Source organism: Macaca nemestrina, chromosome 5 (genome assembly GCF_043159975.1).
Source record: "Macaca nemestrina isolate mMacNem1 chromosome 5, mMacNem.hap1, whole genome shotgun sequence".
Lineage (NCBI taxonomy): Eukaryota > Metazoa > Chordata > Mammalia > Primates > Cercopithecidae > Macaca > Macaca nemestrina.
This window is the reverse complement of record NC_092129.1, coordinates 8572496-8598699: the sequence shown is the minus strand read 5'-3', so window position 1 is coordinate 8598699 and position 26204 is coordinate 8572496. Positions and strand designations below refer to the sequence as shown.

The 26204-nt window shown below is 40.1% G+C and overlaps 1 protein-coding gene across 2 annotated transcripts in view; it reads left to right on the top strand.

Moving 5' to 3' along the window:
• The window catches only part of LOC105487513 (parkin coregulated), a 578623-nt gene that overhangs the window by 347035 nt on the left and 205384 nt on the right, over positions 1-26204 (top strand). For both annotated transcript variants that reach the window (XM_011750975.3, XM_071095937.1), the window contains exon 4: positions 7035-7184. In XM_011750975.3, the coding sequence (XP_011749277.1) occupies positions 7035-7184 (150 nt within the window). The remainder of the gene's footprint in view (positions 1-7034; positions 7185-26204) is intronic.

The window sequence follows — 26204 nt, the reverse complement described above, 5'->3', positions numbered from 1 at the left end:
GTGAAAAAATATTGTAAAACATTTCCAGAGAACTTAAAGACAAGAAAATTGAAGAGATATCATGTTCCTAATGGAAAGATTGAGTAGTAAAGATGGCAATTGTCTGCCAAATTATTCTCTAATTTTACCAAAGGGCCAAGCACATTTTCAATTTCACCTAATTATCTTAAAGTTTGTCTCAAAAAATAAAGGGTTAAAAATAATCAGGAGAATATTGAGAAAGAACAATGAGAAAGGGATTGAATTCTGATTTATTAAAACACAAAGTTACAATCATGAAGAAAAAGATGTAATAACAAAAGAAAAGTATGCAGAGTATATTGATAATTTTTTAGAAAGCAGTTTTTAAAAGTGCTTATCTTTTAGTGGAACAAAATCTTGTGCCTACATATGCCTGTGGAAAAGATATTCCCTTCTGTTAGCATCTCAGTACACAAGTTTCTAGTATTTATTTGGTTTACATTCTATTTTATAAAATGAGGTCAGAGTGCAATATGCTTTATAATCTTCTTCTTTACTCACGTGTATCTTAAACATTTTCCTATTTGAAGCTATTTTTTTCTATCAGATGACTAATAATTTTATAATTTTTCATTGTGCGGATATACTATAGTTTACTTAAACAATTCATTGTTCTTGGAACATTTAGATTGTTTCTGATTATCGATAATACTGGACTTAGCATTCTTTCCTACAATGCTTTGAGCACATTTGCCTAAATCCTTGGACTAACAATCCGGAAGTGAAACTGCTGGGTTAGCCATTGTATGCATTTGTATGGCTTTTAGGTTTATTACCAAACTGCTCTGTAGAAAGGTTGGAATCGTTTACAACATGGTGTCTATGAGGGCACCTCTTTCCTCAAATCTGTTTCCACACTGACAGTGTTAAATTTTCAACAACTTTGTGTTCACATGATCTTAAATATTACAGAGTCGTGTTTTGTTAAATTACCAATCAAGTTTGTGAAAGGAAAAATATCTTGGGCCCCCAAAATCACTCAGGAAAAGTCGAGCTGGAAACCGCTTAGGGCAAACCTGCCTCCCATTCTATCAAAGTCACCCCTCTGCTCACTGAGATAGATGCAGATCGGATTTGCCTCCTTCGGAGAGGCTAATCTGAAACTTCGTGTCTCACCTCTCTGTGACCTGGAAGCTCCCTCCGCGCTTCCGCTTTCAGTCTTCCTGCTTTTGCTTTCAGTCTTCCTGCTTTTGCTTTCAGTTGTCCTACGTTTCCAGACCGAACCAATGTACTTCTTACATATATTGATTGATGTCTCATGTCTCCCTAAAATGTATAAAACCAAGCTGTGTCCCGACCACCTTGGCACATGTCGTCAGGACGTCCTGAGGCTGTGTCACGGGCGCGTCCTCAGCCTTGGCAAAATAAACTTCCTAAATTCACTGAGACTTGTCTCAAATTTTCTGGGTTTCACAAGTTGAACATTCTAGAATAGTAAACGTTCATTTTTATGTATTAATTTTTGCATTGTCTGTTTATGTGCCTTGCCCGTTTTTTTATTGGAAGATTCAATCCTCTATTGGGTTGTGATAGCCATTTGTATATTAAGGCTATTAACATTTAAAGCATATGTCAAAAATATTTTTTAGAATTTTGTTTGCTTTTGCCTTTTGTTGGGTGTTTCTGGTTTTAAAAGAAGAAGCAGAAATGTTTCCTTTTTTCCTGATACCACAGTAGCAAATGATATCTAATAGTAGAAAAAGTCCTCACTTTGCAAAAAAAATCATAAAATAGTGGATTTTATGCCTGAGAAAATTATACATGTAGCATATAACCATTTAAGATAAATAACTTTTACCACCATTGACTTTAAATTATTTTTTCCTTATTCTTCAGCAATTTCTCTATATCTGAAGCCTCTATCTTGTTTATTATACTTAAAGCCAGTAGGCAGTACAATAGAAATCCAATTTTCTGAATAGAAAGGTTCCATTTGTTGTTCTATAACGTCAGTAGACTCCTCACGTTAGAACCTTTTCAAAACCTTAAATCTTGAGTTCAAAGTCCTCACTTATGTCTCGACAATAGCTTTCAATCAGGCCCATCAACACAAGAATAAACACATCTCTTCTCTTTCAAGCTACAAAATCATATTCTCTTTATACCTGTTAGCATACTTTTTCAAAGGAAAAGAACTTTGTTTCCAAAAAAAAAAAAATCTTTTTACTTTAATTCCACTGTGACAGTAAGAACAAAAAGACTTCCGACTGCATGGTGTATCTTAATTCTCTGAGAATGAAGAAGAGAAATAGAGGAACTGAAGAGAAAGTGGGCAGTGTAAGAAATCCCTGTTGGATGAAGTTAAGAGGCTTTTAAATAGTGCATATCCTGGCTTTGTTTCACAGCCACTGCAGAAGTTTTAGAGCCATTACCTGTCCATTTAGGAGGACTTAGAGCTCCATTTTAGATACCATTACACGTAACAGTTCAGGCATTTTGCTTCTTGGTCATTGTCAATCCAATAACGTTTATCACAGCCATGTTAATTCAGTCAGGGTTTCCTGATAGCTAATATCTAATCTATTTCCTAATAGTTAATATCATTATCCATTGTGAGAGAGATTATTAATGCATACCCAAATGATCAATTAGGCATAGATACAGACATAAACCTAATAAAAATTTAATGTTAGTGTTACTCATATATCTCATATATACATACGTGTGCGTGTGCGTGTATATATATATATAAATTTACTCCTTGATACCAGTATATTCTACAGGGCAAAATTCTTCTCTCACATTAGCAGTAGATCAGCATATCCAGGCTGTTTTATTGCAACCTTCGTCAGGCACACACTGAAAGAACAACACTGGGATAAGCCAGCATCCAGTGACCACAATGGTCACCAAAACCTTTGCGGCAATTACCACATTCAGGTAGTTATTGCTTTGTTACCTTCTATAGGCTCTCCTACTTATGACTTCATAGTGTCAACAGAACAGCTTTCTTGAAAACACGAAAACAAAACCTACAAAATGGAGTGAGGACTGTGTGTGCTCAGTAATACATTTCTGTTAATATATACAAAAATGCAAACAACACACCCATGTGGTTCTGTTCTGTGTCTAATCCTTCTTAGCTAGATGTGGCTCTGAGTCCTTTTTAAGGAGTGGGGTGGGAGGGAGGGATGAATAAAGAGGAAAGAAAGAAACCCAGGATCTCAAACATCTGATTCTGTTTGGTTGATAAGGCAAGGTGGGACCCAGGGATTCTTGAGCTTGGGAAACGTCACTACAGCCTCACCCTTCTTTCGTATGCACCTCCATACTCCTTCCCAGCACTTCCAAACGATCCCGAGAAAGACACACTCCCAGTGACACATCCAGTCTGGGTATCTTTCTACTATCTCAGGTCTTCAATCCCCCAGGGGAATCTCATGCATCCACGCTGGAGCAGCCCCTGCAGTGAAAGAACTCCTTCCTGGGAAGCTAGTCTCTAGCGTGCTGCTTCCTCTCCTGGAAACTCTTCCTGTAAATGACATCTCCTCAGCCCTGGGGTTTGTTCCTGCATCTGGGAGCCTTCCCTTAACCCTAGACTAGGCGAGGGACTTGACTGTCTGCTTAAACACCCTGTCCCTCTTATGTGTAATTGTCACATTTGTCACTCTTGTTTAATATCTTCTTCCATACTATTTTGTAAACCCCAAGAGGTTGGTACTGTGCTTACCTCATTCGTTTCCATCTTTCCAGTTCCTAAAACAGTGATGGGTATGTAATACATGCACTCTCAATAGACATTTGGTGAGGGAAGCCTAAGTGAGTTAATATAGGTGAAGTGCTCGGTTTAATTCCTGGCACATGTTGGTGCTCACTGCATGTTAGCTACAGGTGCTGTGAATCACGCACAGATGTGTGCAGTCCTGAAGCCTAAACCTGTTGAGCATCGTTGGTAGACTTTTTGAAAGAATGTCAACTGCCCCCAATCCTCAGAACATTTCTGCCCTCCCAGTTCTCCTGGTAACCTGAGCTTGTCAGTAAGTAAGGCTCACTAACCCCTGACATTCTAAAAAGGCAAAACAGCTTTTAGATTGGATAAGACCAGATAGTCTCTACTGCTGACCGTGCAACACGCTGCATGCCTTCCTCCTCCTCACCTTCTTGTGGTGATCTGAAACCTTGTTCTTGAATATCTCATGACTCCAGCTCTTAGGCTAAACGATAGCATTCTAATTTTAGTTGTTTTTCAGCAGATATGTTTTGTCCTGCAGTGTGTCTAACTGCTGCTGTAATGAGCCATCGTGCTGCTGAGTTCTATGGTTATATTTAGGTTGGTTCCCTGAGTGAAGGCTGAGCCGTCTCTTTTCATTACATTTGTGTTTACTTTCAAACTAAACAAGAACAGAGTCTGGACTGGACCAGAAGTTGTAGGGGGCTCTGAAGTGTTTTCATGCCACAAACCCTAGTTCGTTGCTAGGGGGGATGAATCTGACCACATTTTTTAAAAAAACTTCCAAGTGATTCCAGAGGAAATGGCTGTGAAACCGCTAAATGATACCTTATATTCTAGAACTTTTAACAGAGGATTCGGTTTAGTTCAAACTAGCCAGGCATAAAGGAAGCACTTAGGATAAGTTTGAACTAAACCAAATCCTCAGTTATAAGTCTTGGAAAATAAGGTATCATTTAGTGGTTTTGCAGCTATTTCCTCTGGAATCACTAGAAAATTTTAAAAAATAAAGTGGGGTCTGATTCATCCCTTTCAACAACAAACCAGGGGCTGTGGTATAAAAACACTTCAGAGCACCTCACAACTTCTGCAGCCAATGGAAGGGGGTAGGAGGCTCTGAGCTCTTTTAGCAGGTGGTGAGATGATCAGATATGCTTGAGGGAGGTTAACCCAGTAGTACCTTGAAAGACAGGTTGGGGAAGTGGAGAAAGACAGAAAGAAAAGAGATCTGTACAAGATCAGGCCAGTGCTCCAGTGAAGGGGTCCCAAGGATCAGAACCAGGGGAATGGCAATAAGAATGGAGACCTAGAGGAGAGAAGGTGAGGATGGAGAGTGAGACCAGAGAGAGAAGGTGAGGATGGAGACTGGGACCAGGGGAGAGGCGGTGAGGTTGGAGATCAGGACCTGGGGAGAGGAGGTGAGGCTGGAGACCAGGACTGGAGGAGAGAAGGTGAGGATGGAGACCAGGACCAGAGAAGAGGAGGTGAGGATGGAAACAGGGACCCGAAGAGAAATGATGAAAATGGATTCTGGGACTGGAGGAGAGAAGATAAGAATAAAGACCAGGATCAAAAGAGAGAAGGTGAAGATGGAAACCAGGACCAGAGGAGAGGAGGTAAGGATGGAGACCAGAACCAAAGGAGATGAGGTGAGGTTGGAGACCAGGACCAGAGGAGAGGTGGTGAAGATGAAGACCAGGACCAGAGGAGAGGAGGTGAGGATGGAGACAAGGACCAGGGGAGAGGAGGTGAGGATGGAGACTAGAACTGAAGCAGAGAAGGTGAGGATAGAGACTGGCACTGGAGGAGAGGAGGTGAGGATGGAGAGTGAGACCAGAGGAGAGGAGATGAGGATAGAGAGTGAGACCAGAGGAGAGGCAGTGAGGATGGAGACTGGCACTGGAGGAGAGGAGATGAGGATGGAGACTGGCACTGGAGGAAAGGAGGTGAGGATGGAGACCAGGACCAGAGGAGTGTTGGTGAGGATGGAGAGGGAGACACAAATTCAAGAGATACTGCAAAAGGAAGACCAGATGATTTGGTAACATGAGGAATACAAAGGAGGAGAAACAGGCTTTGACCTGGAGTGACTGGGAACAAGGTTTATCTTTACTAAATATGAGGAACACAGGGAAGAAAAGAAAGTTCAGGGAGGAAATTTAGTCTTTGGAGCAAACTGAATTTGAGGTGCTGGCAAGATCCAGGCTGATGGAAATGTGAGCTGGAGTTCAAGAACAATGTCAGGACTGCCTCAGAGATGTATTGACCAAAGCATCATTTCTTTTTATAGCCTGGGTCCTTTTGTCCCTTCCCAGTGGCATCTGCTTTAAGGTCATAGTCAATCTTTTTCATTAGAAGGTAGAACATCTTACAAATAAGAGCCCTTGACTTCTTCTTGGAGTCATCAGAGCCATCACATTTTATTAATTGCACTTTTGACCTTCTATAATAGATGTTTTATCTGGCTCTTCTACTTAAACCATGGTACTTTTAGCCATCTCAGAAAGTGCATAACAGGCTCCCATGATTGAAGAAACTGGGGCCAAGAAAGTGCCAGTAGGTTGGCCAAGCTCACACAGCCAGTTATCAGCATCCTGATTCCTGACCCCCTGTACTTTCCACTGGGGCAAATGGTGCCTTTCAGACCCTACCTGGTGGCATCTCTTGCTCTGTCTCTGTAGCTTGTTACTTTGCACTCAGAACTGTTTCTTTAAAACTGTCATATTCCTGTGGTCTCTTGTAGCTTCTGTGTTGATTCCTTCTAACTGAACTTTAAAACGTTTTGCTTTTCTTTCCTACTTTCTTGAGGGCCTAAATATAGTCACTTTATGTTCACTTCTACCAAGAACATTCTCGGTGTTTGTAACCAGCCTATAGTTTTGAACACCATGTCCAACCCTCCTTCCCAAATAAACGTTTGCTCCACGTTAATGGTTTTAAGAATGGTGTGGATTGTTGCATGAAAGAGATTGTTGCATGAAAATGTATCCGTTGTCAACCCGCATAGGTTCCTTTAACTCCAGCGACACTAAGTGATTTTTTGTCTTTCATACTGCTTATCCAACTCAGGGCCCGGGCCTCTTCTACGAGGGGAAAATGAACTGCATTCCTGGGGCTGGTGAGAAATCAGTGCAGGTGGGAGAATAAACAGTAATCAGACAAGATTCCATTTAAAACATCAGGGTTGCAATGTGTCATCCAAAGTTGTAATAATAAAGTCTCATTGGTCCCCAGTAGAGTGCAGTTTAATTAAATGCAACCACAAGACAACTTTGCCTTAACCTTGTAGAATTGAAGCTTTCTATTAAAATCTTTTCTGCTTGGTCCTTCTTTCACCGTATAGATGCCTTGAATCTCCGAAACCGACAGGTCATCTGTGTCACTCTCAAGGTCCTCCAGCATCTGGTTGTGTCAGCTGAGATGGTGGGCAAGGCCTTGGTGCCTTATTACCGTCAAATCCTCCCCGTCCTGAACATCTTTAAGAATATGAATGGTGAGTGAGCCCACGAGTCAAAATGTCTTTTAAGCCAAAGAAAAAGGGAGTGGTTTGTAGTAGAGTTACTTAGCAACACGTTTAGGATTTATTATTGCATATAAACTACGATCCATTTGGAGATCTAAATAGCATATTCCCACCCCTTCTCCAGCTACTCCCTAGGGAAACAGTAAAATTAACAATTTCATTTATTACTCCTCACGTACAGCTTCCTTACTCAGTACAGAAGCGCTGAAGCCGTTCTATAAGCTTCCAATAATTAAATTGTGAAGTTTTTCTAATGGTCTTTTGAATACATTAGTAGGTTTTGAGTTTGTTCTTTTTCTTGATAGTGATTCTACCTTTACATACTTCCTGTTACAATTTCAGTCAGTTTTTTTCCATTGGTTTAAGATGAATTTTTAAGCACTATTATTAAAACCTGGTAAATGGTTTTGATGATTCATTTATTTTTTGTATGGTTCTATAAGCTTTGGAAAACACAGATGAATTCAGATGGTTCTATTTTACCCTAACAAAGATATTAGCAAGTTTTTGGTGACCCTTGGCAGGCAGCGGATGTACATCTATTCATTAAGAGTATGATTTCCTAATTTTCTTTGTTGTTGTTAATTTTGAAGTTCCATGCTTCTCACATGCATGGTATAAGTCAACATTGAACTTATTTCCTAACAGTGGTATCAATAAGTTAGTAATTTAATGGAGCACTGAATGAAACTTTTGCAACATGATCTGCTCATTGTACATTCAAGAAAAAAATCAAACAAGAATCTAAGTTTACGGCAGCTCCTGCCACAAACATACTTGTGTTTGGAATCACTATTTTTTATATTATTACTCAATTGCTATTACGTCTGCTCCAGGCATAGACTATTCAGGAAATCATGGAATTCTCAAAAAGCTTTTAGCTCTCTTTCAATAGTAGAACCGGCTTGTATGTTTTATACTATACATATTTAGAAAAAGGACTTCAAACTGGAGTTGCAGGAGCTTACAAATGCCTGTAAGGGAGTGCTTACAATGGTATTCTGCTCAAATTGTCTGAAGAGCTGTGGGTAAGGTGGCATTCAGGCGAGATGGTTAGTCTTTAAGCAAAGTAATAACTGGGTTTTAATAATTGAGTCTCTTATTGTCAAAACTTAATGTTTTAGTAACAACATTCCTACTTTTGGAAAATACTTAAATAGTCTTCATTCACAGTTCATACTTTTACCATATAGTAGCAGCAAATATCCATGAAGTTATGGGAGACTCCAGATGTGCACCTTGTTCAACTAAGGTCCATAAAAGAAACTCTAACTGCACACCTTATATTTAGATTCTAGTAACTTGAGGGAGATAGAGATAAAGATGTTCTGATAGAGATGGTAGCATCATTAAAGAGATGGAAGCATCAGGGAACAACCACCCAAAAATCTTAGTTAACATTTTTGAAGGATGCGATTCACCAATACTTCCTCAGTAATCCTCATGCAAACCTGTGATGCATGTACTATTACTATTTCCATTTAATTGTTGTAAAGTTGCCTCTTGTAGCTTTTCTCCCATGCGAACATTTGTTTCTGTACTTGATGATCATAGAAGATGAGCCTGAACACATTTCCCTTTTCTTGCCTGAGTATCTAGGAATAGGTAGCTACTGCAACATGCTTTAATGCTTTTGTTGATCACACAATAAAAGCTAGAACTTATATCTAAGCATCATTCCATATCCCTGTATAAAAGTAGAAAATCGGTCATGTTCAAAGGACAATTAGAATCTTTCTTTATCCTCAAGGAAATCTATAAAGATGGATAAATATTGCTGCCACAAAGAGATAAATCTTGTTGGGCACTCTAGACTATTAAACAAAACAATTGGTTTCTACTGCTTTCTCATTATAGTTTTTCTTTAAATCTTTAACTCACAGGTGTTCATATACTTAACAAAGAAAATGATTGACTTTAAGAATAAATCCCTAGTAAGAGTTTATCAATGTGGGAAATTTAAAGTTCATACTATAGTCCTTAATTGGTTCCAAACAGCTAATTCTTTTGGAGTCTTTCTAAATGCACGCCTCAGGAATTCTACATTTAAATTATTTTTCTGCTTAACATTTTTCTGACATTTGAAGGGAAAAATATTATCTTCAGCTTCATTTTCTACTTATCTTAGAAACCTGTCACAACGATGCCAGCCTGCAGTTTGCTGTATTTTCAAAGGGTCCTGCTACAAAATTGTAACATTGTAGCGACAAAAACTCAAAACTGTTCCTTAAAGTAGCTAGCTATGTTACCGTAGATCCAATTCTTTCAGAAAAAAAGCTTATCTCAGGATTTTCAATTACATTAGAATTTTCACTAGAAAAATGATTTAGCTTTAATAACATTTTAATAAATCCTGCTTTATGACATAGATCACAAAATTGATATATACTTACTTTATTTCAGCAGATGTCGTTAGTAACAGATATAATTATTTACAATTAAAATTACATTAGAAATTGACAGTATGTAGTGTTAGAAAAAACTCATCCTAAATTTCAGTGTATTAGAGCACAATTGCACGTTTCTGTATTTCCTCTTTTTTGTACTTCTTTTTTATGTAAATCAATGTCTCGTTAAACTCAGATTCAAAAGTATTTCTTTCAAGTCCCACTACAAAATTCTTTTTAGAATGAGACCAGATACAAGTGACAAAAAAGAATGAGAGAAAATATTCTTTCAAATACAATGCCCTGTCTGTCTGTCAGTATCCGCTCGAAGAGCAAACATTAGATGAGTTCTACTACCCGAGGTTTTTACAATGTCCCCCGTTTTAATGTCGCATGAACTTCCTCTGAAATAAGCAGTGGGGGCTGCAGAGCCGGGGACCTGGACATTGTGGCAGTGGCCCACGTGAGGAGCCCAGGCTTCCAGTCTTTTCAAGGACCAGTTGGAAATCAAGTAGGGCAGGGAGGAACAGTCCATGCTCACAGCACCAATTCAGACCCCATCTACATGATCAGAACAACGAAAACTTAGAGCCAGCCCCACTAGATCATTCTTGTTCTAGCAGAGAGAGTGGCTGTATACTCTTGTGTGTTAGTAGTATTTTTCACTGAGTTTAATTAGGCTATAGTGAAAACAAGAACAGATGAATCTGAGATGTGAATGGTAATGTAGACTAATCAGTAACATTTTGGAACCAGAAAAGCTGTGACCTCAGGCAAATCCCTTAAAGTCTCTAATCATCAATTTTTCTGTCTGCACAAAATATGCATCGTAACAACTTTTCATTAGGGTGGGCATAATTAGAGATGAAGTGTTCAGGGCCCCTTCACACAGAGCCTGTCCATGACTGGGTATTAATGAGAGAGCCATTATGATTACACAACATTATATACGTATACAATATTATAGACATACAATAGTATATATTATAGAAGAATATCATGCTCTATGAATTATTATGTAACAACATAACCAGGCAACTGAAAGTGTTGTGTGTGATCCGTAGCGCTCTCTCGTTGGGTGACCCGTCGCTTGGCCCTCTGTGAACCTGTGAGTGGCCCGTAGCCTCCCGGTCTCACCAGCTGCATCAGTGCCTTTGCTTCAAGTGGTTCATTTTGCCTCTAATTGCCAAGTGCAGGGCGAGTGGCCAAATAAGTGAAAGACTCAGATTCATTCACCGGTAACAGGTTTTCAAATCCATCCTTTTCTGGCATAATCTTTCAGCTTGAATATGTGACTGGTGTTTAGGGAGCATCGTATTTAAAAAAGAGAACCCCCTCTCTGGCACAGACAAGGAAAGCCTGGGCCAGGGTCCCCTTCGGAACAGCCAAACTGCTATCTAAGCCTTTGAGCTGATTGCCTTGCGTTCTAAACAGTGACTTTTGGACGTAAAACATGCTCTCTTTCCAGTGACTGCTTTGAGGCAAAAGAGAAAGAGGAGTTTCTACAAAATATTCCTTGAATGCATTTGTCATACAGCCAATAGCAATTTATTCTTTCCTATGTTCTTTCACAAATGTTATCAAAGGTTACAGAAAATTAAAACAATAGGAATCTTCAATTTATAGCTTTCAGAGAAGAAACTACCAAATTAATGATGCAGAGTATTACATTTAAGGAGCATGAGCCAATGAATGGCATTAACGCATTTACAGCTGGAATATGGGCTCTGCCAGCAGATTAGGGCTCTCCGATAGGCCTGTTTACCATATTTTGGTTCATTTCTAACAGTACCAATAGTTCTGAAACAATCCCTACCTAAAAGATTTCAGACTCCAGATGTCAGAGACTCTGATAATGTTGTAAATTTATGTCATGAAATATGCAAAAGTAAACATAATAATGAAATATCATGTCCCCACGTTTGTAGAAATCAAATAGCTTGGCTTTATCTAAGGTAACTCTAAGATATATGCCATTATAGACTAATAAAACGTTCATTAAAGAGACTTAACATTTTTATTCAGACGCAGGCACATTAAAACATATAGGGAATGAGGATGCCTGAAGTTTGCAAAATTTTAGGATGTTTGTACCATGTCTTTGACCTGTAATTTAAATGGCTTCTAAAAAATAGAAGTAATTATTTTATGCTCATCGTCTTTTAAAACAACTTCTAATGAGAACCTAGGCCTTGTAAGTCAACCTGATTCAAACCCTCCTTGATAACCCTCCTTGATATTCCTGTGAGTTCTCTAGGACCAATTCTCATGCTCATTTCAAACGCTGATGAACTTCTGGGAATGGACTGTTTACCAAACAACAGCAGCAACAAAACTTTCAGTTTTTCTATTTCATAGTTGATGTATATAAAGGTTATTTCTCCTCACGGAGATTTACATTTAATTTTGGAATTAAGTTTCATTCCCCATGGAATTCTGAACAACTTTGCATTTGTGATTTACATTTTAGAAATTTACTTCGAAGTTCCTTTGAAATGGTTAAATGTGTTAAATTTGAACCATGAGATTACTCTGAATTAATTGAAGAAATTATTAGAACTACTGCTTCCAACATTTCTGAATGTTAGATTTGGAATTGTTATGCATATATCTAGTTTCTCTGAGCACTTCCTCCATGCACACTTAACTCATTCATCTACAGAGAATCCTAGGATTATAAAGTTGGAAGATCCACATAGGGGTCCTTTGGTCTAAGAGTATATCCAATTTACCAAACTATGCAATCATTACTTCCATGAAGGCAAAATGTTTGTGTTGGTCTTTCCTTTTCTTATGTAGAGCTTGGCACACCTAGTAGAATCAGGTACCTAATATGTGCTTGTGTGAAATCAGTTCACTAACTCAGCCTACACGACCAGTACTTATTTCTTCCGTATCGTCCAAGCAGCCTCACTACTTCATGGGGTAACCTGTTGTACTTCCAAAGAGAAAGGCAGCTCCTGTTTTGAAAGGAAATTTACACCTAACATTTCCATCTGGTTCACCTCCCTCGTCTAAACTACACAGCACGATGGTTAATCCTTTTCCACATAGCAAGCCTTCGGGAAATTATAGAAAACTTTCCTTCCCCCTCGGTATTTACTTCTCCAAGTGCAATATCCCTACTTCTTCCAAGCGTTCTCTATAAGCAGAGCTCCCAAAGCCTGGAGAATCTTTGAGGATGGGGACGGAGGACTCATTTCTGCAGAAAGAGATGGTTGTGCAGTGATCTAAGAGTGCAGCGCAGGACAGCAGATGGTCCTGGGAAGAGCTCAGGCCTCCCTCCCTCACCTGATGCCCCCACGCGTGGTCAGCCCATAAAGACCTCTTTACCATGGTGAAACCTACACATGCTTATGAGGTTAAACGCCTTTCCTCTTCACTGAGACTGCTACATTTGAGTCTATTTTCAACCCAAATCCACTTGTAAAAAGCACCATGAGGGGAGTGAGGTCAGTCACAAACCGTGAATTACATCTCTATGTGCTCTCCTCTGTAGACCTTCCTGGTTGTGCCTGCCCAGAGGGAAGGATTATTGTGAGTTGTCTGTAACCAGGTAGGGCGATGACTAAAGAAATGAGAATCCAGTTCCGAAGGCTGTTTCTTAGCTTCCTGGAGCCATGTGACAAATTATCATACACAGAGTGGCTTAAACAACAGAAATGTATGTATCGTCTCCTAGTTCTGGAGGCTACAAGTTAAAGATCAAGGTGTGGACAGGGCCGGCTCTCACTGCAGGCTCCGGGGAGGCCTCTTTCCTGTTGCTTCTGGCTTCTGGAGGTGCCAGCCGTCCTTGAGCTTCCGGAGGTGCCTGCTGTCCTTGAGCTCCTTGGCTTGTGGATGACGCGTCACTCCAGTCCCGCCCCGTCTTCATGTGGCCTTTTCTCCTGTGCATCTGTCTCTGTGTCTCTTCTCCTCTTCCTTTGAGAATACCAGCCCTCATAAGGATTGGATTAAGGGCCCACCCTACTCCCATACTCCAATATGACTTGATCTTAACTACTTACATTGGCAATGACCCTATTTCCAAGTAAGGCCACATCCTAAAGTTCTGGAAAAGACAGGAATTCGGGGGAGACACTATTCAATCCAGTCCAGATGATCTACCTCTTTCCAACAGCTTGTGGAGAGAGAAATCTCATCTTTGATAAACAAAGGTAGAGGTTTCGTGTTCCTTTCGCTCCCTCACATTGCCATAACTACTGATACTGAGCCCGCTCTGCACGGACGAATGAAAACTCCTTCTTTCAACAACAAAAATGTCATGCCTTTTCCTTTCAGCAGGCGGGGTTTGTGAAGTTAAGAAGGAAACTGGACCTGGATAGGTTTTAGGGAAGATGCAGGGAATTGATGTTTTTCTTCTTCTTCAGTAATGCTGCAAACTAACCAGAGATGGAAGCTCACACTTCCAACAGCTCTGGATGCTGCCCTGGGGATCCCATAGCAGCACCCCTGGGTGCTGCTGCACCAGCCCAGTCTCCAGGAACTGGCCACGGTGAGGCCGGTGTCACCTGGGCCTCTCCCGGCCCAAACCAGCTGGGCAAGAGGCTCAGGCCACTCTGTGCCTAAAGGGATTTGGACCAATAAATATGGGTCACCTGGTGGACAAGGCAGGACAAGATGCTTTGGGCACATGGAATAATTTATGGAGAAACAAGAAATGGGACAAAGCATGAAGGTGCTGAGCACAGCACTGAGGAGCGAAGTCTCTGGCTGCAGTTTTTGTGGGTTCAAACTCTGTTTGCCATCTGTGACTTTTGATGGGTTATGTAACGGCTGTGTGCCTAAGTCTCCATAATTTAAAAAGGAAGTCATTGGGAGGATTAAAGAAGTTCATTGGCCTGCAGAGAACTATAAGAAGGTCATTTTTCAGGAGTATCTACTTGGAGAGAAGGAGGGGAATGAATTGTGGAATTGAGTGTAAGTGCTTTGAAACTAGCATGTTAGGTAAATGTGTCCTCCCTGCCGCACAGGGTTTATGTTATGGAGAGAACTGAATATATGTGGCTTTATATGGTCCTCCCAAGAAAATTAAGTGAAATCTGTTTAAGTTAATATCATTATTATTATCTAAGATGATTAGATATGAAATATTCAGTAATCAATATCTTTCCCATATGCCAGCAGTCAGAAATGCAATGCAAAGTTCATTTCTAGATGCTAATAATTCCTAATTGCAAATATTCCAACCCAAACAAACTTTCACTGCTCAGCTCTCCCTTCCCCCGAAGACAGTTTAGTTCCTTCCCTGGCCCTCTCATGTCATTGCAAAGGAGGGCTGAGTAGTGACCTACACATAGGACTGTATCAACAGGTTCATTCGCCTGCCCCAGTGAACTAGTGAAATCCCAACCTCTTTCCACTGTGTTCTGTTTTCGACTGGCCCTTATATTTGTGGTTTCTCCGTATAAATATTTCCAAATTGTCATGGCCAAGTTTTTTCTGGGCATCCCCATTTCACCAGCATCTGGCTTTACCACTATCCCCACTTATGCAACTTTACCTGAAGAGATCAGACTTCCAGGAGGATACTGAGTTGCAGACAGGTTCATGGCCCAGGAACATCCCCATTGTTTCTGGACTAGTGGCAAATGTGGTGTATCTAGAATGGTTTGTGTAGAGAATCCCATTCATTGGTTCTGAAATGGTGATGAAAAGTGTCAACAAAAAGAGTCACACTCAGTAAAATGTTTAAAGAGGCTTCTTCTGAGCCAAATATGAATGACCATGACCCAAGGCACAGTCTCAGGAGGTCCTGAGAACATGTGCCTACGGTGGTTGAGTTAGTTTGGTTTTTATATGTTTCAGGGAGACATAAGACATCAATCGATATGTGTGGGGTATGCATTGGTTTGGTCCAGAAAGGTGGTGGTTTACAGGTCAAACATAGGTGGTTCAAAGACTTCCTGATTGGCAATTGGTTGAAAGAGTTAAGTTATTGTCTAAACACCTGGAATCAACAGAAAAGTGTCTGGGTCAAGATAAGGGGTTGTGGAAACCAGGTTTCTTATTATGTGGATGAGGTCTCATAGGTGGTGCCCTTAGAGAAAATAAGTTGGCGAATGTTTCCTAATCAGACCCTTAAAAGATGTTAGACTCTCAGCAAATCTCTTCAGGATTGGGAGGGCACGGAATGGGGAAGGATCTATTATGTTAATAGAGATTCTTTACAGATACAACTTTCTCCCCCCAAACTGACTTTTCAAGCCATTTCAAAATATGGCAAAGAAACATATTTTGGGATGAAATATTTTGATTTTCTTCTTTGTCTGTCATGTGAGATTATGCCAGAGTCAGGCTGGAAAGTAAGCCACGTTATATAGATTTAAATGAAACCTCTCTGATGAGATTTTATGATTTGTGGGGCGTAACTCCCCAGGTCCCTTAGATAGGAATTTGGGCAAGAGAAGAAAAAGGTCAGAGTTCAGTCCTCAAAGGGAACTGCAGTATGGAAACAGCAGCTCAGGATGAAGCGCGAACTGGCATTCGTATCCCTTGCCTGTGTGTGGAACAGGCCATGTGATCTGAAGCCTGCTTCTCAGCCTACAAGCCGTCCTACTGCCACTCCAGGGACCCCTGGGAGATATCTCTGCTCTTCCCTCCAGATCCATACTCAGACATCCCATCCTTTCAGTAATCTCCCCTGACTCCGCCCCCACTAGAAGAACAGAGGGCTGGCACCTTCCAGTTATTCCCAATCTGCCTTGCTGGGTAGAGGTCCTGTTTCTTGTATCCCTCCTCACCAGACGGAAGAGCCCAGATGCCGGGTGACAGTTGAGACAACTGGCTTTTGGCTGGACCTGTTTTCAAAGCCATGTTTGAAATGTGTGCTTCTGTTACAGGAAAGCAGTCCCGATCCAGATCCAAAGAGAGGGTTCTTGGATCTCACGCAAGAAAGAATTTAGGGCAAGTCCATAGAGTAAAGTGAAAGCAAGTTTATTAAGGAAATAAAGGAATAAAAGAATGGCTACTCCATAGACAGAGCAGCCCCGAGGGCTGCTGGTTGCCCATTTTTACAGTTATTTCTTGATGATATACTAAACAAGGGGTGGATCATTCATGCCTCCCCTTTTTAGACCATGTAGTGTGACTTCCTGATGCTGCCATGGCATCTGTAAACTGTCATGGTGCTGGTGAGAGTGTAGCAGAGAGGACAACCAGAGGTCACTCTCGTCGCCATCTTGGTTTTGGTGGGTTTGGGCCGGCTTCTTTACTGCAACCTGTTTCATCAGCCAGGTCTTTATGACCTGTGTCTTAGGCCAACCTCCTATCTCATCCTGCGACTAGGGTCCCTTCACTGTCTGGGGATGCAGCCTAGTAGGTCTCAGCCTCATTTTACCCAGCTTGTATTTAAGATGGAGTTGCTCTGATTTAAACGCTTCTGACACCTTGTCATCCCTCCACCCCTCTGAGGTACCCCAACAGGGATCCACAGAAAAAATAGCTGGGTTGCGGCTGGTTTCTAGTGCTTGGCCAGTGACATCCTTCCTGCAAGCTGGGAACTGGCACATTTCCCAATCAGAATTGCCACCAATGCAGCTAAGATCCTACAGATCTGCCTAGAGAAATCTGTATAATATGCTTTACTGTATTTAAACGCTCAAGATGGGCCCCAAATGAGCAGGCATGCAGATATTCGCCCAAGAGAAAACAGTGTTCTTTTCTATTTATGCAACAGAAAGTTTTACTTAATCTGAGCAAGAAAGCAAATAGCAATTTCTAAAGCTTTAATTTAAGGAGGCTTCTCTGCTCAGTCAGCTCATAATTTGTAGTTTTTAAGTCCCCTAAACTATCATCTATTCTGGATTTGCTGATAATTAAGAGTTCTTCTGATTTTCCTTTATATGCAAATCTTCCGTGAGCACCAACTAATGACTTTTTCAAGGTCTCTTTGTGGACTTTGCAGAGAAAATAAGAATGTCACTAAGGGTAATTGTTATGTTGAATATCACTATTCATGCCATCGTTAAAAGGTCCCTTTGAAGCGGGTGAGAGACTAAAGCTAAACTTGATTGGGTGGAGGAGCCTTTCCCTGCCACTGCGGTGCCCCTGGCAAGGGTGGGTAGTGAGGGTGAGTAAACTGTTCTGCCCTCCCCTGGGTTCCCAGGCTACTTGAATCGCACGTGCTCTTCTAGAGACGGATGGGAACGCCGAGCTTGCTTCACTCTCAGACCTTCTCTCCCCGCCCAGCGCGGACGGGCTCCGGGCCAGGAGCTCGCAGAGGGACTGGCGTGTGTCGCCTCGCCTCTCCCTGCCTCTGTGTAGGAATTCCCCGCCGCAGAGGTCAGGAGGGCGGGGGTGACACGGCAGCCATGGCTGCCTGGACTCCAGGGCGGCTCCAGGGGCCGAGGACAGCCCGGTGGAGGCCGCTATGGCTCGGCCCGAACCCACCGCGGCCTCCCCTGCAGGGACCCGTGTCCGGCTTCCACGGCCCTGCAGCTACATTGGCCTCAGCCTCTCGCGCGGGGATCCCTGGGCCCTTCTGGATCCTGATCACGCAGGGTCAAAAATGCCCCCACCCGTGCACGCTCGCCGTGAGAAACGCACTCCCGTGCCGTGCACTGATCACCCCGCGTGCTGCCCGGCCTGCAGCCCTGCTGCCTCGGCCTTTCCATTCTGCACCGCAGGGAAGGCCCAGGCATCGCGCGGCCAGCGCCTGGGGACACCTTCAGGGTACTCGAGAGGGTTCCAGCTGCAGGGTCAAGAGAAGAGCACAGCCACCGCGCCCTCCGAGGACACCAAGGCACATCCCGCTGTCCCCCCAGCGCGTGGCCAGTTCCCCGCGACTTTTAAAGCAGTTCTGCTGAGGGCGGCCTCCACACCTGCCTGAGTCCACAGCTCACCCAGGTGGAGCGACCCTCTTGTCAACTCCCTGCCACACTTGTGGTTTGCTTTCTCCAAACAGGAAACTGTTGGAGACATGTTCCACTTAGTATGAAATCGGCTTTCCATTTTATTGCCTTTCTTAAAAATCTGTAATTTTTACTTTGACAGAATGGAATATAAATGGCCCAGAATAAGCTTAACCATCAATAAAGGTGGAGTTGAAAAATACAATGGACATATTCCCTAGAAAAACTGCAAATATTATTGATATTTTCTTGCTTGCCTGCTTTCTGTATTATATTCTCATGTATATCTTGAATTAATGTTCCAAGTAATAAAGAAAAAAGGTAATGATGGCAACGTTATTATGACCAAGTTCTGTTTGGAGCCCTCGAAGATCAATTTACATTTTTTGCTCTTAAATACAGACTTTAATATGAGCTTCAGTAGCATATTTATATTCATTTTGAGGTGGTCATACAGTGAAATTAAAAATCACTCTCCATTCAATGACTTTTAGTTTAGATTTTGCATACTGATTACAACTCTGCCTCTGCTCCCCCTTGAAAAACCCCTACATTTCATCTTAAGTTCATTTCTTGAAGGTATCTTTGTCACCAACTAAAAAACTAATGATACAATACTAACATTTAAAAACCAAGAATGTAATTGGCCCATAATGACAGGATTATTGCCTGGTAATTTTCCTACTATTTTAAGCTTTGTGTTTGACCTGCATGCTAGTTGGATGTTTATTTGTATACCTCGGGTTCTGAGAAGTTTATAGTTTTTCTAACAGAAATCAATGAATGTTACATACGTTTGTATGTGTCTTTATTTATTATAAATATGGTAAACACCCACCTAATCAAATGTCTTAGATGTTGCTCTGTCTGGAAGCATGTTCTGTCCTTCCAAAGTTTCTTATAAACTGTGAGTGTAGGATAATGATATTCAAAGAGAATCAGTACCTTTTCTATTTTTTTGATGGCCAACTAAAATTTCTAAAAGAATTTCTGTTAGGACCATAGGCAGCCATGGAGTGAGGAGAAGGAGTGTGATGTCAGGCCTGTAAAAACCTGCTTAAAAAACAACCTGCACATTCACCTTTCTTTGTGTACATGCTGAGCTAGCCACTGGTGGCGGTGGAACATGAGGCCTTCCTGCTCTCACCTTAAGCCTCGTTGCACTGCCTGTACAAAGACTAATGCACCAGGCTAACTCCAAAAGCAATAGAGAGCAACGTGGTTTTTATGAAAGTTTTTTTGGGGGGGATGCCAAAGAGAGAACCACATAGTACATCCTTCGCTTATTCATTTAAAATTTAAAGAAAAAAGTTGAGTGCCTTCTACATGCCAATGCAGCAAAGCTTCCTAAAAAATCCTTTAAAAAGGGACTCTATGCTGCCACACAGTCATTTTCCATTTGCCAAATCCCTCAAAGACTTCCCCAGAGCCTCGCCCGGTGAATCTGAATCAATGTGTACAGCCACGGAAGGCCTGAAGGTTGAAGGAGGTTTTCACTACCATCAGGAAACAAGCAGGTCTAGAAAAGGATGGGCACCTTGCCACACATGGACCCCATCCTGCAAACTTTATGTTTCTTCTAACCATACATCCTTACTTCTACTCCTCTCTATAATAACCTGACTCTGAGGTCAGGGTACAACTTGGAACAGGAAAATCCAGCATTGATGGCAGACTGATTGAGATTGCTAAATGGCAAAAATAGTGCTGTTTAGACTTAATGCACTGTCTTAGCTAATGAAATAGTGAAGGACTGCAATCCAGTCTCAGATTTACCACCATCAACATAATCCTCTTGCAGAAGAGTAGGAATGTCAGCTTCATCAGTGCTACTAACATGCTTTGCATGCTGGGAAGATCCCATTTGACTGTCTGGCCAGGTCTCTCTACTTCATGGGCTTCCATAGATTTCTTGGTGAATATTCTTCTTGTGCATCCTGTTCTTTGATGTATTGATTTTTAACAATACATCAAAATCAGGTACAAGGCAGACCTTTTGTTTGTTGGATTCCAAATGTACAAAAACTCAATCTCGGGGGAAGGAACAAACCCTCTCTCAGCTACCTCCAAATATTGTCCATCAGGTCTCTCTTGAAATTTCTAAGAGCATTTTTTTCCAAATATTTGCTAGGAGCTGCAATGTATATAATTTTTGCTAAATCTTTGCTAAGGACCACATGATGATATGTATGTCTTGCTTATAAACCCAAACAAAGCGCATTAGAGACCATTTGTCCTGAAGCTATCAACCAACTAGATTTGCAAGTCCACCCAATTGTGTGTGACATATGGTCAGGGAGGATGATGCATCACCTGGTGCATTTCCCATCATCAGGACTGCCTAATAGGTCCAGTCTTGTTCTAATCTAATAGGCCTGTGAGAACAAACAGCAATGAGCTGGAAGCTAGGGTTTGTTTATTTGTTTGTTTGTTGTTTGTTTTAATGTAGGTATTGTTACTAGAATGTAAATTTCATGAAGGCAGGGATTTTTGTCTTTTTTTTTTCACTGCTTTATCTCCAACTCAGCAATTGTTCTTAGCAGTTCCTGAGATCAATAAATATTTGCTGAATGGGTGAATGGATGGAGAGTGTATTGGTTTTCTATTGTCACAAATTTAGCCGTGTAGGACAACACCCACATATTATCTCACAGTTCTGCTGATCAAAAATCCAGCAGACTCAGCTATGTGATATGATTAGAATCTAATAAGGGGATCACAGTGTCAGTTGCCCTATGTTCCCTGTAGAGATTCTGAGGAAGAATCCACTTCTAGGCTCATCCCAGTTGTTGATAGAAATCAGTTCTAATGGTTGCAGGACTGAGGTCTCCATTTCCTGGCTGGTTGTCAGCAGTGGGGAGCTCTCAACTGCTTGAGGCAGCCCACATTCCCTGGCCCATGACCATCTCATCTTCAAAGCCAGCAATGGAGGGTTTCCTATCACTCGACCTCCCCTTCTGCCGCATCTCATCTGCCTTCCTCTTCTGCTTTCAAGGGCTCGTGTGATTCCCACCCAGATAACAAAAAGTATTACTCAAGCAAAGTGTTAACTAACCTTCTAAATTTGTTACACATTTTTTTTTGTTACAAGACGTGGAACTACATGGAATAATCCTTGTTTTAAGGTGAGTAGATTAGTAACCTTAATTCCATTTGCAAAGTCCCTTCACAATACCTTGATTCGTGTTTGATTGAATAACAGAAATTCAATCAAAGAAATGGACAGAAATATTGGAGGGACATCTGTAGAATTGAGGTTTTGGAATGAAATCATCAAAAAATTGGTGCCTGGATGACCATGACTGGGAGCTTGAAGTATATGTTCAAGAAGATACAAAATTAACTGCCAAATTTAGTGAAGGTAGCGCAGCTCAACACTCCCGTAAGTCAGAGAAGACTGAAAATGTGTAAAACCTTGAATGGGCATGGCAAGACACAGGGCTTAAAGATTTTCATTGTAATTTCCAACCTGAATCATGCTATCTAATGATTCAAGGACTTACATATAAGCGGAGAATAAAATCAGGAAGTTCAACATGTCTTTCAGGAGGTTAGCACAGCGATAAAAGAATAGCATCACTAGTAAAATTCCAGTAAAGTCTCTCAGCCAATGGTGTCCTCTGTCCCACTGTATGGTTCCCCGTCACAGGCAGTACATATCATTTCCTGAGTAATTACATCAACATTACCTAAAATCCCATGGGCCAGCAATAGAAAAGACAGGAAAGTATTATTTTTGGAATTACTATTCTTACTTTACAGATGAAAAAGCTGAGCATTGGATCAAATGACTTGCCCAAGGTCATAGGACAGGAATGAACCAAAGCCAGCACCCAAGAAATAAGCAGGTCCTCCTTCTAAACTTGAGTGGCAGGTACTCTGAAAGTGTAAATTGGATTGCCAGAAATAGCATTTCTAAGGTAGTTCTGATCAAAAGATTTCTTTTATTTAAGGTACTGAAGTAAATGGAAGTTTCATTGATCCGATTTAACAGCTATTATATGCTGGCAGATCAAAGTAGCTGTTGCTGATCTTCACAAATTCTTATGCATTATGAAGCAAAAACGTTTTCATATCATCAATTCTATTATGGAGTAGTGATCAATAATACCTTGAGAAAAACTCTAAACACAGAAAACTATCAGCAAGTTCACCTAATTAAAAACATCAAACAGAATCTTCTAACTTTGTTCCACTTTTTGTGTGAGAAGGCATGTAACCACATGGCGTGCATTCAACTTTTTTTTTTTAATCCCAGCCAAATTCCTTCTCAGAGTTATGGATAAAATCTGTGTACATAGCTGCCTTAGTCCATTTTTGTGTTGCTATAACAGAATAGCTCAGACTGGGTAATTTGTTTTTAAAAACAAGTTTATTTGGCTCATGATTCTGGAGGCAGTGAAGTCCAAGATTTCACAGACCATTTGATGAGGGTCTTGTGCTGCTTCAACTTATGGGGAAAGTTGAAAAGGAAGTGGGCATGTGCAAAGAGACCAGGGTCTCTGGGGGTCTCATGGGGAAAAATAGTAACTCACATGTGATTCATTTGTACAAATTTTAGTAAGATATAGCGCAAGCTTATACCCTACTCTTTTGGGCAATTTAATTTACACAGCATTTTCATTTCTAAACACAATTCTTTGGTAAAAGACCGTTTGTTTTAGGTGCAATTGTTCACAATCTCTTTTCCTAACTAATCACATAGTTCTCCCAACAATTCTCCCAAATATAATAGGTAAATACACTAAAAATTGCTTTGCCATGTATACTTCATTTACTTTGCCAACTTGATATTTCAGGTTAAACACGGTTGTATATTATACAGAGAAGGGTGTTCTCCTAGTCTTAATAATAACTGATTGAACAAGTACTCTTATACTATTTATGAAGTAATTCAAAAGAAGGCATTAATCTACATTTACTAGTACATTATGGAAAAGCACTTCTATGACCCTATTCCTGAAAATCAGCCTACTTTTTCTTAGAAATTTCTACCTTCTTTTACTAGAAATGTATTGCACTATTAAATTTTTCTTTGTTTCCCGTATTTAAAAAAACAATTCATTGCAAATAAAACCTTTCCTGAGTAATAATCACTTAGCATATAAATGATTTTAGTATTAATATAATTCTCTCTAAATAACTTCCATGCCCCATGCATAATGTACCAAGCACACCTATTAAAATGATAGTTTTGTAATGTGAGAATTTCCATTATAAAAACCTGTGAAACACAATCTAGCACATTTAAAGATCGCTTTTAGATTGTAATTGGAAGATAAATTCTAATTACTGTTTAATTTCTTGGTTGAAAATCTTTGGCATGTACAACATAAAATTGACTCTGAAATTATGCAGTTAATATTATCAGCACTTAGCTATTCCTTTTGAAGCTGCAAAGGTTTCATTTGTTTGGCCCAAAGAAATATTCAACCAGAAAAAAAAAAAAAAAACTGCTTAAAGTTTGGAAAGTTTAAAAAGTGGCTATCAATATAGTTAACTCATCTATAATAAGTTATGTTCAGAGAAATGGCTCAACATTGGGTTATTGAAAAAAGGGTACATTCTATAGAAAGTATGCTATTTGAGGTGTTCTAGACCAGGAAGATAAACATGTTTTTAGAATTCTATTATCTAAGCTATGGGTTAATATCCAATATTGTGACATGATCCTGTGACTTTAGTCAAATCAGTGATGGAAAGTTAGAAATCTCCTCCCTTAAATATTGATGCATTCTTAGAATTATAAATCTCAGAGAGTTGTTCTTCCAGTCACATTGCTGGAGTAGAGATTTATAATTTTTTAAATTTTTAATGAGATTATTGACTTATTAATTTGTAGATTCTTGACTTATTAATTTGTTCCAAGTTCCTTTTGTGTTAACTGTCTTAAAAATGGGTAACAGTTATTTAGTGCTTTTTATAGGCTGGATTCCGGATTAAGCTGTTTTCATGAATCATCTCATTTAATCCTCACAACACAGGAGGAAGAAAGTACCCTTCCTCTAATTTAACAGATGAGAAAATGAATGCAGAGAGGTAAAGTAATTTTCAAACTGTCAGTTAGTAAAAGGGCACTTATAGGATTATTCAAATGGAAAGAGAGATAAAAAATGATAACTGGTATAGTTTTCTCCATCCATAAATACTGAGTGCTTGAGCTGCACCTAATGGGGTATTTAATTACATTGTTACAGACAAATCATTCAGCTATATTGATTTAATCTTCCAGTGTTTAAACTAGCAATAATAAACTAATAACATTCCTAAACTTTCAGTTTCTTCCAAAGTTATTTTTATTCGTGTTACTAAATTTAAAAAAGTAGTGTTCAATACTAATTATTTACTGTGATCTATTTTTTTTAAACATCGAGTGGCGTTATTCTTGGACGAAAAGTAAATCCAAATTCAGCCTTTATGCAATAGTATGAATTTTTTGCATTTGGAGTTTATAAAAGAGTTTAATAAATGTATAACATATGCAATAATCAAGATTTGTATTGCGTATGTTTATTAAAGCTCATTTACAGCTAGTTAATAGAGTATGAGTAGATTTTGCTGAGTTAATAAATCCAGTGCAAAGTACCACTTGCACATGATGATGTCGATGGCTTCACTCTAGCTATCCTGAAGCATGGAGTTCTTCATGCACAGTAGTTTGTCCTTTGTGTGAAAAGATAATTTGCTGACCATTTCTGCACAGGAGTCCTCATTGTCAGCAGGACTTAACTTGAGATGATTCAAGACAATTGCAAGAAACGTTCTTTAGAAAGAAGAATTTACAAGACTTGCTCATTGAACTATGTAAATTAATTGGAACTTGAAGAGAGAAAAAAAAGCTCTAGTTTCACTTTTTTAAGTTTGGGGAAGATGAGTTGCAAATAATGTTCAAGAAGAAAGTCATTCTGTCTAAATTAGGCCATGGTGGATCTTCAGCTTGAAAGTTTGTCTTCAGAGAATGAGAAAGAGAAACAGAGAGAAAGAGAGACATAGGTAAAGGAAAAAGAAGGTCAATGAATATGACGCAAAGCACAAGGGCATTTTAGTAGGTAGAGAGATTAAAACCTAAAACCATGACGGTTCTTTCATATTTTTTAAAATCTAAGAGAAATATGATGAGAAATGGAAAAATGTTGAAGATATACAGAAAGAATATCAAGGAGAACCATTGATCTTAACTATAAATATAAGGTAGAGATGCATTGAAAATAAGGGCCACAAAATGCAAATGAATGAAAACACTTAGTATGTCACAAACATGACAAACAAAAAGCTCCTGGAATTTTTCAGACTAAGATGGCCTTATTTCATTTGCGGTGGATCCCAGTTGAGTGTCATCCCTCAACGAGTGGGCACAGACCCCTGCCTGAATCTCCTGAGTTACATGGTGCACACTGCATCCCATTTGGACTGATACTGTTTTGCAACAGCTTAACTGAAACAATTTCAATATTTAACCAAAATCTGCTTTCCTATAACTTTTCCACTGGGGGCTTCATTTGACTGTCTGGCCAGGTCTTTCTACTTCATGGGCTTCCATAGATTTCTTGGTGAATATTCTTCTTGTGCATCCTGTTCTTTGATGTATTGATTTTTAACAATACATCAAAATCAGGTACAAGGCAGACCTTTTGTTTGTTGGATTCCAAATGTACAAAGATTCAATCTTGATTATATCCTAACGCTGAAATTTCTACACAATATTTATTTGCCATGCTTCGTTTCTCTTTGTTTCTCTTGCTCTATAAATT